At 35.7% G+C, this 15,493-nt stretch overlaps 1 protein-coding gene and 1 pseudogene across 2 annotated transcripts; both read right to left on the bottom strand.

Moving 5' to 3' along the window:
* Nucleotides 1-481: 481 nt before the first annotated feature.
* LOC311097035 (hydroxycarboxylic acid receptor 2-like) lies at nucleotides 482-3,894 on the bottom strand (annotated as a pseudogene). The gene is made up of 2 exons: nucleotides 3,156-3,894; nucleotides 482-497 (listed from the first exon to the last, which is right to left on the bottom strand). The product of its transcript is annotated as a hydroxycarboxylic acid receptor 2-like (transcript).
* Nucleotides 3,895-5,673: 1,779 nt separating this feature from the next.
* LOC311097034 (chemokine XC receptor 1-like) lies at nucleotides 5,674-8,501 on the bottom strand (the record flags this gene model as incomplete). Its single annotated transcript, XM_084136498.1, has 2 exons — nucleotides 5,674-5,691; nucleotides 7,830-8,501. 2 exons carry the CDS (start codon nucleotides 8,499-8,501, stop codon nucleotides 5,674-5,676), a joined length of 690 nt encoding a protein of 229 aa, XP_083992624.1.
* Nucleotides 8,502-15,493: the final 6,992 nt, after the last annotated feature.

Genomic DNA, 15,493 nt, shown 5'->3' with positions numbered 1-15,493 from the left:
TTTAAATAAATTGTTTAACTCTGTTCAATTTAAAAATGACTCGTTCCCTTTCTTCAGTATCTAACATGCCAATAATAACCCACAATATGACTGACTGAAAACAACAATGGCATTGTTATATATAGCTCAGTAGGGTAATACTTTACAATAAGGTCTCATTTGTTAACATTAGTTATGTATTAATAACATTAAGTAACAATGGACAATACATTTGTTAAAGTATTTATTAATATTTGTTAATATTAGTTCATAAAAATTCTACTAGTCATTGTTTGTTTATGTTATTTCACAGTGCATTCTTTCACATTTTGATTTGAACCCTCTATGCATTATTATCCATGAAATATATATATATATTTTTTTTAAATAAGTTTTTCTTACATGAAATAGCTTCAATCATACAAATCAAAAAAGATTTTTTAGATTTTTTTTTGTGTGTGTGTGTGTGTGTGTGTGTGTGTGTGTGTGTGTGTGTGAGGGGTTACTTAGTGGCAACGCTGTAACACAATGGAAAATGGTCAAAGTTGTTTTTCTATAAAATTAGGATTTTCTTTTCTATTTAATTCCACATTTCTTTTAGAAATTGATAGATTTATATACTCAGAATTCATGCAAACCAAATAAGTAGATCCCTATCATAACCTTAACACTAACCCTAACCATTATTTTGGAATCTCTGTCATTCCCAGAAATTGGGATTTTGGGAATCCCTGTCATTCCCAAAAATATGGCTAACGGTTAGCACACGGAGTCAGAAATTTTCATATGCGTTGTTTCGTATTATTCATTTGGTGGCTTTGAATTGTCAAAACACCATTCAAAATGCTTGCTACAGATGCGAAAAACGCAGAAAAACGAACCCGATCTAATTTTTTTATGACGGACGAAAGTTTCGGAGGCAGTGTAAACGTGATTGACAAAACATGAGGTTGTATTTCAGACTCAGTGTGCACGTTAACCCTGCACTCCATTGTCCTTTCCGTAAAATATTGCTGTATTCATTTTCTGAAAAAAAAGAAAATCAATTTGTTATTTGTACATTAATACAACTACAATAAACACTTAAAATAAATATTGTTGATGCCACTATTTCTATAAAAAAAATCCCAATGGGGAAATACATTACTGCAATCCCACTGTGGTACAGCGTTGCCATATGGAAACATTGATATTTTGTCAATTTACAGGAAAACTATAGCTATAAACTTTAGACAAAGTTGATTTGTGAGTAAAATATATAATTTACTTATCAAAGATCCTGCAAAAAATTCCCCTTGAGAAGAGATGTTTAGAAAGCACTTCAACAGGTGTCTTCCATGTGAGGGTGACAGTGGGACAGAAAGTTTTAGAGGGACATTCAAATGTCATGTGATTTAAAAACAGCACATCATTGGCTACCTTAAGGCCTGCCCTTTTAATTGCCATAATGCAATATATTGTATTTTTTTCTGAATAACAAGGAAATTAATTGTTTCCATATGGCAACACTATACCATTAAGGGTTAATAATGTTAATAAATGCTGAGATTAACATGAAATAAGATTAATAAATGCTGTAGAAGTATTGTCCATTCTTATTCCATGTTACTGATGTAGTTAACTAATGTTAATGAATGAAACCTTATTGTAAAGTGTTACCGCTCAGTACAATAGAAGAAAATGAATGAAATTGAAAGAGTTTTTCACCTGAAGAGTGAATGCTTGGCCTATCTGATGTCTATAAATATAACTGCAGAACGCAGTGCAGTTTACTCACTGTTTGTAATATTTAATTTGGAAGCTTTCATGTTTAAATTGCTGTCCTGGACCCTTTATATTTACGACTTTCAAAAAAATGGGCCTAAAAAATGGTAAGTTTGTTTATTCCAATGTTGAAGTCAAATTGATAATAATAATAAACTTTATTTTTTTCATTAGTCACATGTTTTCCTTTGTTCAGTTTTCCTGCCACTCCTTTGTTACCACGGTCACGTCATTCTTATTTAATTTGCACCAGCTGTGTTCTGTTAATCATCTCGTTGTGTTTGTTGTGTCCGATCACTGTTGTGTTTGCCATTGAGGTATCGCGATTAAACTTTGTTATTAACTTGATCTGTCTGTCTTCGCCTTCCTGTCTGAAACACGAGTGTGACAATTTAATACAGCCATCATTAATCACACAAAATAAGGCACTGTTTCCAAACCTAATTTCAATAATAAATCAAAAAAATATAAGGATGGACAAAAGGTTGCAAGTAACATGTTTATATTTAGCCTGCATGATACAAATTCAATTAAAAACATAGCAAGTTAGGGAGAAAGTGTTTGTTTCCAGTAGGCTTATATTTTACATTTCCCATTCATTAAAGAAAAATTAGTTTGAACATGTTTCTCATAATAACTTAAGCTTCATTAATGCATTGAACACCTGGAACATGGAAATAAGTGACTGTATCAGAGATTAATTCCTTTTATTTGACAAACCACTCTGAACGATTTGCACATTGCATGTGCTCACAAACTAACCCCATTTTGATCAGATATATCCATTGAGGAAGACTAAAGCTAGAAGAGTAGACAAGAACGTATGATTTTGTCCGTCTGACAACTAAACAATCTTAAACAATCAACATTGATACTGTTGTACTAATGAGTCCATAAAAGCTCACTTACATAATTTATGCATTTCAGGTTCAGTAAAATAATTTCTATAATGCCTTAAAAAGGGTGATCATGAGTCAAACATATTAAAATAAAACTATTAATTATACTAATATATATATATATATATATATATATATATATATATATATATATATATATATATATATATATATATATTTTTTTTTTTTTTTAATCCCAAACTAATTAGTCATTTTCTTTACCATATGAGATAGACAAAGAATAGGTAAATTCACATGGACTTCTTTAAATAAACAGAACAGTCAATGACTGAGGGCCAAACTTGCATCATAAACTGTCATTTTTAATTGTCACATCCAATAAATAAAAAAACACACAAAAAAAAAACTACTGAATGGAAATAATGATTAGTCAATTGCTGTTTTTTTTGTTTTTTTGGAGAACTGAGACAGAAGACAAGTTTTCCAGTCCGATGCAGATAAAAAACAGGCTGAACATAACCAGCCAGCATAAAACAAATGACACTAATATACCAGAGAGCAGGAATATTCTGTTGCGTCAGAACAGTGATGAGTCCAAAAACAGAGCATGGCAAATACATGATAACCATATTCATAGTGGTAACAAGTATGAGATAAAACGCCCTTCTCTTTATGTGGTTTTCTTTTTCTCTCCCTCTCCCTCTCTCTCCTGGTCCTGACTGCTTCAGAGCTCTGAGTACAGTCACACAGCAGAACAACTCAATGAAGAAAACTGAGTAAATGAATCGAGATAAACCATCTAAAGGCTTGATTCTCGCATAATAAGCATAATAAACAGGAGCCTACAATAATTATCCAGACCGCAGTGCAGCAGATCACTCTATATCTGAGAGGTTTGAACTTCAGAAAGGTTACAGGATGAACCACTGCCAGGTAACGCTCAACACACATCAGACACTGAAACAGAGGGTGGCCCGTTATGCCTAGTGCTTGGAGAAAAACTGCTAATGTTATGAAGCATTGGAATTGTGTGGTTATTCTTAATATACTGAATAAAGAATCCAGAGAGAATCTCACAAACAGAGAAATTGAGGTTGAAGAACTCTGATGCGACTCCACTTCCTGTTCCTGTGATGATGAGCCATATAATATAGGAGTGTGTAGGAAGACCAAACATGAAATTGCTGCTCAGCAGACAAATCTCTAACATGACTATTCGATTAAATGCAGACACCGATGTTGTGATGTTTGTGGAAGCTTCAGGTGTGGTCAAGTTCACAGCAGAGTCCATGTCTATCAAAGAAAATATGAATATGTTGCAAATATGTTCTGGCCTAAAGAGAAAAGTGTAAATATACCCTGATAGGTTTAAAGACCGCTTGGATGTCAATTACATTCAGCTGATATGAGAATATGTGAAGATAAAGCAAGTACTATGGGTCATTTTAGGGCTTTTCACACTTGAAATAGCTAACCATGGGTCATTCCAATTATGGGTTATCTTGCTTCACATTGCTCATAATTTACCCAGGGTTGACAATTAACCCTGGGTATCAACTGCAAAACAAACCTGGTCCGGGCAGTTTCATAATCCTAAAAAGCGCTAACCCCGTTCCTTTAGCCGGGGTTAAACGTGGGGTTTAGAACAATGCTATCCTGGGCTTAAGTGCAGAGTGAAAAGTCCTTATGCGTAATACAGACAATAATTGCATTCCAATGATAATTGGCCTAAGAATGATAACATGTATGTAACTCAGTATGCCCATTTAAAAAATAAAAAATAAAAAATAAAAATAAAAACATAGGAAACTCCTGACTGATAACAATAACATAATTTACTCAACACAATAAAAGAAAACGAATAAAAAAGAAAATAAATTTTTCACCTGAAGAGTGAATGTCCAGTCTCTCAGGATGCGCTATTTTACGGACTGAGTTCACAACTAATGACAACAGCCTAGACGTGAACTAGTTTGGCTAGTCTAATAAACTGAGGAAATATGGTAAATTGATGTGGGAGGGGACTGCTGCCTGGTAACTAAGGAATTTTTTAAATACCAGTCCCATTTAGTTCTCATGTCATTCTGTGTCAGTAGCTAATATCATATTTCACTACTTAAATTGTGCTCTGTAACTCAAATAGCCTACATTTAAATGGCTATAGACATTAGGCTACTATAAAAACTGCTTCTAGCCTATGTGAGTTGACGGAGTGGTGTGTGAGCGCGTGTGGAGTGTTGTGAGTGATCTGTTGCTGTTTTCTGGTCTTTTCTAATTTTGGTCTTTACTTTTTTTTGGGCCACGTGCAATCCACTTTATCGGGGAAGCATGTTGGCCCCACACGTGCAGGTTTTGAGTTCGCTTCACGCGGTTAAGGTGGCCGCCGCGGTGAGTGTGGAGGAATGTTGTCTGGCCATTGGTGAGGTTGTGGGGCATGAGAGCGTTATCCGCCTCCAGAATGAACAGTGCCATTGTGGTGTTTCTTGATAGTGTAGATAAAGTCAATGAAGTAGTCAAACACGGAATGATTATTGGTGGTCAATTTGTCCCTGTTCTTCCCCTTTCATTGCCAGCTAAGCGAGTCAATTTGTCAAATGTTCCACCATTTGTAAGTGATGAAATTTTAACACAGGCTTTATCCCGGTATGGAAAATTGGTATATCCGATTATTCGGGTCAGCTCTTTTAAACACATTGTTTCGTTCAGGCGATTCGCTTAAATGATTATAAAGGATGATGTCGAGCTAGACATGACACTAATTTTTTGAATTGATCATTTTGATTAAGTATTTTTTTGTCACTACCGCGAAGTCTACGTTTGTTGGTTGTGTTAAATCTGGGCATTTATTTATTTATTTATTCATTCGCAATTGTCCTGAAAAGGAGGCAAATGTAGTGAATGAGAATATACTGAAGGTGGTGCAGCTGGTGTTGCCGGCATAATTGAGGAGGTATTGCCGGGAACGGCTACAGGTGTTCCCGGTGAGAATGTTGTTGGGTCGACCTCATTGCACCATGAGCACTCATGTACGGCACACACCGAAACACATTCAGATGCTGGTAAAAAGGATTTAGCTTGGCACCATTTTCTGACAACAAAAGAGATGAGCAAAATTATAGTGCTTTAGAGAACAATTCAGTGTGATTGCAAGAAACATGTGAGAAGGATTGTGTGGAGAAAGCGCAAACTATTTTTAAAATGCCTCAGAAAAGTAATAAAGTATTTGACGCCAAAATAAGTAAAAAAAATCAGGATCAGGATATAGAGAGTGATGGTGGGTCTTCTGACTCTAGTGTGACTTCCTCAGGGTGAGTTTATTGGTTGGAATTACAAGCTTGATGATATTAAGTTATTCCTTAGATCAACAAAAAATAGATCTCTCCGTGGCTACCAGTGCTGCCATGGAGCGGCCGATGGCACGGGCTGTCTCCTTGGTAGCACAGAGACAAGTCTGCCACGCTCTTTAACATCGCTGAGAGCAACCTCCTCACTGTCGTCCATTTCTTTCAGGAGGTCGGCCTGGTATTACTGCATAATCCCCATCGCAGACCAGCACAAAACGAACAATTGTGGTTAAAAAGTATATACATTTTTATTTATTTTTTAGAAAATGACCAATCGTTTCGCTAGATAATACCATATTCCTCAGCTGGGATCGTGCAGGGCCCTTTGAAGCACTTCAGAGCCCTTTGAAACGGCATTGACTTGAACTTCAACATTCTAGTTGCCGTTGAAGCCAATTGTGTGGAGAAAAATCCTGAAATGTTTTCCTCAAAAAACGTAATTTCTTTTCCACTGAAGAAAGAAAGACATGAACATCTTGGATGGCATTGGGGTGAGTAAATTATCAGGAATTTTTTCATTTTGAGGTGAACTAATCCTTTAATAGGACTTTTTTTTATGTGTTCTCCTTGCATTTACAGTACAAGGCCTTAACCAGCAGATGTCCTTAGTGCAGAGTTTAGATAGCTTTGAAACAGTAAATCTTTTTATTTAGCAACTGGACTGGAAATATTAAGTCATTCAATAATTTCCTAGCTCACATCACCATATCACAATAAATGGGTAAATGTTTTTAAATTGAGATGTATACATAATCTGAAAGCTGAATAAATAAGCTTTCCATTTATGTATGGTTTGTTAGGGTAGGACAATATTTGGCTGATATACAACTATTTGAAAATCTGGAATCTGAGGGTGCAAAAAAATCTAAATATTGAGAAAAAGGCCTTTAAAGTTGTCCATTTATGTTGGCTATTTTGCTGCATCCACTCACAAAAGTACATTTTTGATATATTTAAGGTAGGAAATTTACAAAATATCTTCATGGATCATGATCTTTACTTAATATCCTAATGATTTTTGGCACAAAATAAAAATCGATAATTTTGACCCATACAATGTTTTGTTGGCTATTGCCACAAATATACCCGTGCGACTTATGACTGGTTTTGTGGTCCAGGGTCACAAATGAATAAAAAAAACTATAGTAAAAAAAAAGAAGAAAAAAAAGTTTATTCTCAACAGATGCACAAATGTCAAATTCAATAAACTGAAAAGTGTATTAACATCACAAAGATGATCAACCAAATCATCCAGCATTTCTTATGTATTTCCTTTAGTGCATTATTATACACAATATAGGTTTATATCTACTACACTATCCCAGTAAAAGTGCAGAAGAGAAAAACAAGAAATGTGCAACAAATAATTTGGTCTGGGAAACAAACTGGCTGGCAATCAATCTGATCACACAACATAGTCTTCACTTTAGGACATTTAGGACATTTACGTAGCTTTTTTTAACCTGCTCAGAAAAGAAAATACTGGTGTTCATCTTGAGGCAAAACAATGACACTGACATATTTTAAGATGTATCAGTGCAAGTTGCTTTCAGTTGAATAAGCTCAAGCATCCATTTAGTCTGGGACTAGACTTAAGCCTTGCCTGTGAAACCAGGAGTAATAGTATGTAGTTTAGAGTTAAATCAAAAGCACTTTTGTTGGCGCTTAGTAGCCTAGCTCAACAAATGATCTCTATTTTAGTTTTTATGAAGGAAAAGAAGCAGGATAGTTTCCCAGTCCGGTGCAGGTAAAGAACAGGCTGTACAAAACCAGCCAGCATAAAACACATAAAACTAATAAACCAAAGACCTGAATAAAATTGTTTCACAGCAGTGACAAGTCCAGTAATAGTATATGGAACAAGCATGATAATCATGCTCACTGTAGTTATTAGAATAATAATAAACACTCTTCTCTTCATGTGGTTTTCCTCCTCTCTCTCTCTTCTTCTCTCTCCTGGTCCTGACTGCTTCAGAGATTTAAGGATGACCAAAAGGCAAAACAACTGAATGGAGAGGAAAAGTAGCAACTGAATGGAGAAAAACCATGAATATATATGAAACGTATTTGAGATGGATGAAAACAAGCAGAACAAACAAGAGCCAAGAATAATTATCCAGGCCGCTGTGCTGCAGATCACTCTATATCTGAGAGGTTTGAACTTCAGAAAGGTTACAGGATGAACCACTGCCAGGTAACGCTCAACACAGATCAGACACTGAAACAGAGGACGACCAGTGAATGCAAGTCCTTGTAAAAATGGTGGTAATGTTGTGAATCCTTTAAATCGTATGGCATTTACCACTATATTTAATAAACAATTCAGAGAGAACATGATCTCACAAACAGAGAGATTGAGGTTGAAGAAATCTGATGCAACGCTGCTTCCTGTCCCTTTGACGATGAGCCACAGAACATAGGAGTGTATAAGAAAACCAAACATGAAATTGAAGCCTGATGTAAAACATTCTAGCATTTCCATTTCATGAAGTAATGATGATGTGAGGTTGGTGAATGTTTCAGGTGTGGTGAAGTTCACTGCAGAGTTGTTCATTTTCTCCTGGTCGGTCTTCTCAGTCAACAAACTCAAATATTATGTATAAATAATTTTGCAACTGAAATTTAAAGAGAAAAAACATGACATAAATAATTATAGTTATGTGCTTCAAATAAACTGTTATGTCAATTAAATAATAATATTAATAATAATAAGAGCTCAGACCCTTTTCCAAACTCAGTCCTGGAGGGCCACTGTCCTGCAGAGTTTTGCTCCAATTTGCCTCAACACACCTGTCTAGACGTTTCTAGAATGCCTAGTAAGACCTCGATGAGCTGGTTCAGGTGTGTTTAATTGGGGTTGGAGCTAAACTGCAGGACAGTGGCACTCCAGGAGCAGGATTGGACACCTCTGCAATAACCAATCCACCCAACCTTCATATAACCCCAAATTACTGATAGCAACACTGGAATTATATCACTGTGAATGAATGAATAAAACTGAAAAGAAGAGAAAGTCACCTGATGAGTGAATGTCCAGTCTCTCTGGATTGAAATAAACTTCACTGCTGTTTTATAGTCTAACTTGACAGCTGTCATAAGTACATGTGCATGATTTTACATGATAAAAAAATATATATGCACAGGACACCAGCTATGCAAACAATAAGGGGCAATAACGAGTTTTTAAAACCATACTGCACAACACTGGAACCCAAGTGAAACACATTTAAGCCGCAGATGCAAAGCACTGTAATTTATGGTTTATTATATAGACAAGCCATTTCTTTAATATGCCCCCCAACCCACACACACACACACACACACACACACACACACACGTGTCTGGTTCACTTTCTTTGTGGGGACTCTCCATAGACTTAATGGTTTTTATACTGTACAAACTGTATATTCTATCTCCTTACACTAACCCTACCCCTAAACCTACCCATCACAGAAAACTTTCTGAATTTTTACATTTTCAAAAAAATATAATTTAGTATGTTTATTAACCCATTTCCCTCGTGGGGACCGCTGGCTGGTCCCCACAATGGAGGTGATCTCAGGTTTTACTATCCTTGTGGACACACACACACACACACACACACACACATATGCATGCTATACAGATATATTTTTCATATGATAATATTGTAATCATAATAACAGTTTAATTTAAATAATAATAATTATATAATAATATCTCATTTATAGGATTGCAATAATTAACAACATGTCTCGTTTAAGCTTGTACGCATAAAAAAAAAGGTTTATTTCTGGTAAAATTATAACATGATATTGCATAATTCTCTTACATTTTTCCTTAATTCCCAAGAGCACATACAGTAATATACCAAGTGGGGAAAAGGATTAGAATCAACTCCATTTCAGGTTTTATTATGAACGGAGGCAAAAAAGTTTCCCAGTTCGGTGCAGATAAAGAAAAGGCTGCACAAGACCAGCCAGCATAAAACAAATAAAACTAATAAACCAGAGTGCTGGAAAATTTTGGTTCAGAGCAGTGAAGACTCCATTAATAGTATATGGCACATGCATGATAACCATGCTCACAGTAGTTATCAGAATAAGATAAAATGCTCTTTTCTTTATGGGGTTTTCCTCTTCTCTCTCTCTCCCTCTCTCTCCTGGTCCTGACTGCTTCAGAGCTCTGAGAACAGCCACACAGCAGAACAACTGGATGGAGAGGAAAAATAACAACTCCATAGACAAAAACCATGAATATATATAAAATGCCTTTGACATTAAACTGAGCATGCAGGACAAACAAGAGCCAAGAACAATTATCCAGACCACAGCAGAGCAGATCACTCTATATCTGAGAGGTTTGAACTTCAGAAAGGTTACAGGATGAACCACTGCCAGGTAACGCTCAACACACATCAGACACTGAAACAGAGGACGACCAGTGAAGGCTAGTCCTGGTAAAAGCTTTGGTAATGGTGTGAATATCAGGTCCTTTACAAATAGACATAATAAAGAACTCAGAGAGTACATGATCTCAACAACAGATAGATTGAGGTTGAAGATCTCCAATTCAACTCCACTTCCTGTGACAATGAACAATATAACACATAAGTGCGTAAGAAGATTAAACATAAAATGGAAGCTTGACACATAAATTTCTAGCATGCTTATCTCAGAAAATGCAAATGCTGTGAGGTTAGTGGATGCTTCATGTATGGTAAAGTTCACTGCAGAGTTATTCATGTTCTCCTCTTTCTCCTTCGTACTCCAAAATAAATAATATTGTGATGGTGATCTAAAGTGACAAACGCACATTTACAAAGGTTATGATTAGTGGTCAGACTGCATGACATTGATTAAATCACACCTTGTTAAAATACGATCTGAAGGTAAATCAATGCTCACTGAATAATTTAGTTAGGTTTCAAAAATGACTACTTCAGTTCGTAGAACAAAATAGAGCTCTGCCTCATTTTATAACCAATCCATCTAATTACCCCATAACCCTTCAAATATGACTGATATAAACAATGGCAAAGAAAAAAAAAGAAAGAAAATGATTCCAATTAAAATAAGAGGTTGTCACCTGAAGAGTGAATGCTCAGTCTCTCTGAAAGGACAAAGATCTCACAACTGTTTCAAAGTCATGCTTTACAGCTGTTAAAAGTACTTGTGCATGATTTTATATTCTAAAAAGTCCACAGTACATCAGCTATGCAAACAATAAGTGGAAACAGTGGTTTTGAAAGGTACTCAACTTCAGAAGCCAAACTGAACACATTCAAGCCACAGATGCAAAGGTACATAATTTATTATTTATTAAATTACCCATTGTCAAAGCCAGCTCATTCCCGAGCGTAACATAAAGAGGATTACACATACAAACGAACGGTTTGCATTGCAAGATTATTTATTAAGAAAAATATATCTGTTACAGAAATATAACACCATGTCTATGGATTTAAATAAACAAAAGAAAATAATAGTCCAATGGGGTAATGAATATTGGTAAATAATAAACAAACTAAAAGTGAACAGACTGGAGCAAACGACTTCTCTGGAGAACTACATTCCACCACAGGAAGTAACGTTGGGTAGGTCAGTCCAAACATTTATACTCTCCACCCATGAATTATCTAATTAACAGTGACGTCACAGTCGGATGTTATACTGCCACCATCAGGTAGAGAATAAAAAGACAGGGTCGTAACACGATACGTCATTTATTTCACACATACACAGTACTTCACACACATTATACAGTTTATATAAAGAACATTCATAATATTAATTAGCAGCCATCTTCTTTATTTTCAAGTAGCAGGGAATTCATACGGGACTGTCGCAACTCTGCAACTCTAACCCTAACCCTTACAGGTCATTTGCCAACTTAGCAGATGCAAATATTCCATGTCAGATTTTTATGGAATATACATGCATGTCTGACAGATTTTGATAATTTAATGTATAATTTTGCATGTGATGACTTAGCCTTCACGATGAACGAGTGTTTAGAAGTTGTGTAGAGTTTGACAGTTTCACTGAGAATCAACTCATCAGTTTTGATCAACGAGCCATGTGCAGTCAGTTATTATGCAAATTGTAGACAATTTCACGTACTCTTTTGCACACATGTGCCAAAACTCTCGCAATTTGCTTAAATCAACAAGAAATTTTAATCTGATGTGAAGAATAAACTAATTGTTCAGAGATCTGAACAATTCTGTTGATACAGGGTATTAAGCGTTTAATAACAGTTTCACCAGCTTGACCCCAACATATCAGACAGTATGGCTTATATGAGAAAGGATATGAAAGTCTTAGCTACAGCAACAGAGAGACATTGTCTGATTTGTCTAAAATTTGCCAAGTTGTATTTAGTAGTCCTCACCATTTTCTTTTCATGTTTTTTTTTTTTTTTTTTTTTACATTGGTAAAACTCTGCTAACTCTGCTGTTCTTGCATGTGTAAAAATAGTGTCATTAGCATACATTTGCACTTGTATCCCTTCACACTGTTGCGGGAGATAATTAATATACAGACTAAATAATAAGGGACCTAACACTGGTCCTTGGGGTAGGACACTCATTGTATAATATACTGTAAGTTACAGGCTGAACCCCTTTAATTTTTACACATTGTTCTCTCTCTATTTGATAAATATGTGGATATCCACGCTAAAGCACTAGGTGAAAACTGAAACTTAGACAACTTTTGAGAGTACTGGCAGCATGCTTATGGGTCTATAATTAGATAGATAGATAGATAGATAGATAGATAGATAGATAGATAGATAGATAGATAGATAGATAGATAGATAGATAGATAGATAGATAGATAGATAGATAGATAGATAGATAGATAGATAGATAGATAGATAGATAGATAATAATTCGTTACATTTATATAGCGCTTTTCTAGGTACTCAAAGCGCTTTACATGGAAGGGGGAATCTCCTTAACCACCACCAATGTGCAGCATCCACCTGGATGATGCGACGGCAGCCATATTGCGCCAGAACGCCCACCACACACCAGCTTACTGGTGGAGAGGAGACAGTGATGAAGCCAATCAGTATATGGGGATGATTAGGAGGCCATGATGGACAGAGGCCAAGGGGCAAATTTGGCCAGGATGCCGGGGTTACACCCCTACTCTTTTCGAAGGACATCCTGGGATTTTTAATGACCACAGAGAGTCAGTACCTCGGTTTAACGTCTCATCCGAAGGACGGTGCTCATTGACAATATAGTGTCCCCATCACTACACTGGGGTGTTAGGACCCACACAGACCACAGGGTGAGCACCCCCTACTGGCCTCACTAACACCTCTTCCAGCAGCAGCTTGGTTTTCTCAGGAGGTCTCCCATCCAGGTACTAACCAGGCTCAACCCTGCTTAGCTTCAGTGGGCAACCAGTCTTGGGCTACAGGGTGATATGGCTGCTGGCAAATAGTAGATAGATAGTCTTAAAAGCTTCCTTTTTGATTTTCATAATGTAGTCAATATGAATTGAAGCACACAAATGCATTAAATATTTGTTTAGCCAGCTAGCAAAATAACTAGCATGCTATTTGCTTAGCTATAAACAAATTTAACTAGCCTACATGTTGTGGTTAACAACATACTGACATTTTCATACATTTATTTTGTTCCTTTGCAGGCAGTCAGGCTTGAGGTTTGGGGTAGGATTAATATTTATATTATTATAACTATTAGGCTCAATATTTGCATGATTCCATGATCGTTGCCCTGGAATCGAGTCATTTGACTAAGGTAGGCCATTAGTTTCAGCAGTTTTCAAGCACAAGAAAATAAAGGTTTATTTTGTTGTGTTACCAATACGACTAAAATCTCTCCAATAATGACATGTGTAAAATGAATGATCACAACCTTACTCCATTTTTGACAGATATGATGAGGACAATGTAAAAACTAGTCAAGGAATAGGCTACAGTTACTAACACAGTTTTTTTTTTATTCGCTTTGGTACTATTTTCACAAGTAAGGTGTATATTTTCAAAACTCTTAGTACAAAAATCCAAACTGATCACACTTGTAACACAGCTAGTCATTCTTTCAAAACCTGATCTCATGCTTTCATTACAGTTATACACATTTCAGTCCACATAATCATTGTTTCAAACACAAGATTATTGTAATATGTAATGAGAACATTTGGTTTAATCACAGAAACACAACAGTATGATCTTCTTTCAGTTTAGTACTTTTAACAATCAGTTCATTCAACAGCAAACAATGCAAGATACATGTTTCAAATCACAGTTGTTTCTGAATTAGTTACAGTAATACAGGCTATGCCACATTAGAAAATACATGTGCATAACCTAACTTATGTAATTTAATCCATAATGTTTGTAATAGTATCTATCCAGTGTGTTATCAAAAGCTGTGATGAAGCACAACCATGAGGTTCTGTGCTAGAACATAGTTTGCTGGCAATGAATACAGTAAATGATTTTGACTATTTGACTGAATATACTGTAGTGGACCTTTACAGATGAAGGTTGAGTTACAGTAATGTAACAACCATGTCTCTACCATGTTTACAGTATCACATGGCATACATACTGTCATGTAAAATGCTGTATTTGATGCCGTCTGTCTCCCTTCTACTGATGCATCTCTGATCAATCTGATGTTTTATGACTGTTTCCTCTCCCTTATACTCTATTCTGCTTTACAGTATTTTCACAAATGGCAAATTTCTCTGTATCTCTCTCTCTCTCTCTCTCTCTCTCTCTCTCTCTCTCTCTCTCTCTCTCTCTCTCTCTCTCTCACACACACACACACAGACACACACACATGTGCACACACTTTGAACATCATGGTGGTTATTATCTATAAATCACTTATGTAAAAATAATTCATTACATTTGGTTATCCATATCAGAAATTGCAAACAAGTTCTATAGAAACTGTGTATTGAATAAATATCTATAGAAATCTATAGGTGTACCAAATGATTCATTGATTACCCATTAAGATCATTTGGATTAAATCATAGACAAATGTAGTAAACTGAACAATAAGAGATGCAAATCAAAAGTTTGATAGTAAGAGCTTTTTTAAAAAGTATTTTTTTTAAATGTTACTGACTGATTGTGTACTTGGATGAATCATACATTAGCTTTATTTTACATAAAAGTAAAAAATAAATGATAATAATGAATAACTGAATTGATCAAGGCATTTTTATTCAATAATTATTTTATTAAATAGCCTACCATATGCAAACCCTATATTGAGTTATTAAATAACATCTAATCTGAATAAAATTCAATAGTTCCCTTTCAAGGGAACTCGCGTTGCGTCGAGTTTGACGCTATGGGAACGCTTTGCGTGATGACGTCTTGAAGCACATGTAAAATCAGTCCAATGGTGTAGCGGGACGTCAGAGGCGGGTGACGTCACGTACCAGGAAGCTATAAAAGCCGGCCTGAAGCAGGAAACAACAGCTTTCTGAGTCTTCAGTTGCGCTCTGTGTGAAATCTGTCTGTATATTTGGTGTTGTCTGTCTATATCATATATATATATATTCAGT

The sequence above is a fragment of the Abramis brama genome (assembly GCF_963993115.1).
Source record: "Abramis brama genome assembly, chromosome: 15".
Taxonomy (NCBI): domain Eukaryota; kingdom Metazoa; phylum Chordata; class Actinopteri; order Cypriniformes; family Leuciscidae; genus Abramis; species Abramis brama.
This window is presented reverse-complemented; position numbering and strand designations above follow the sequence as displayed.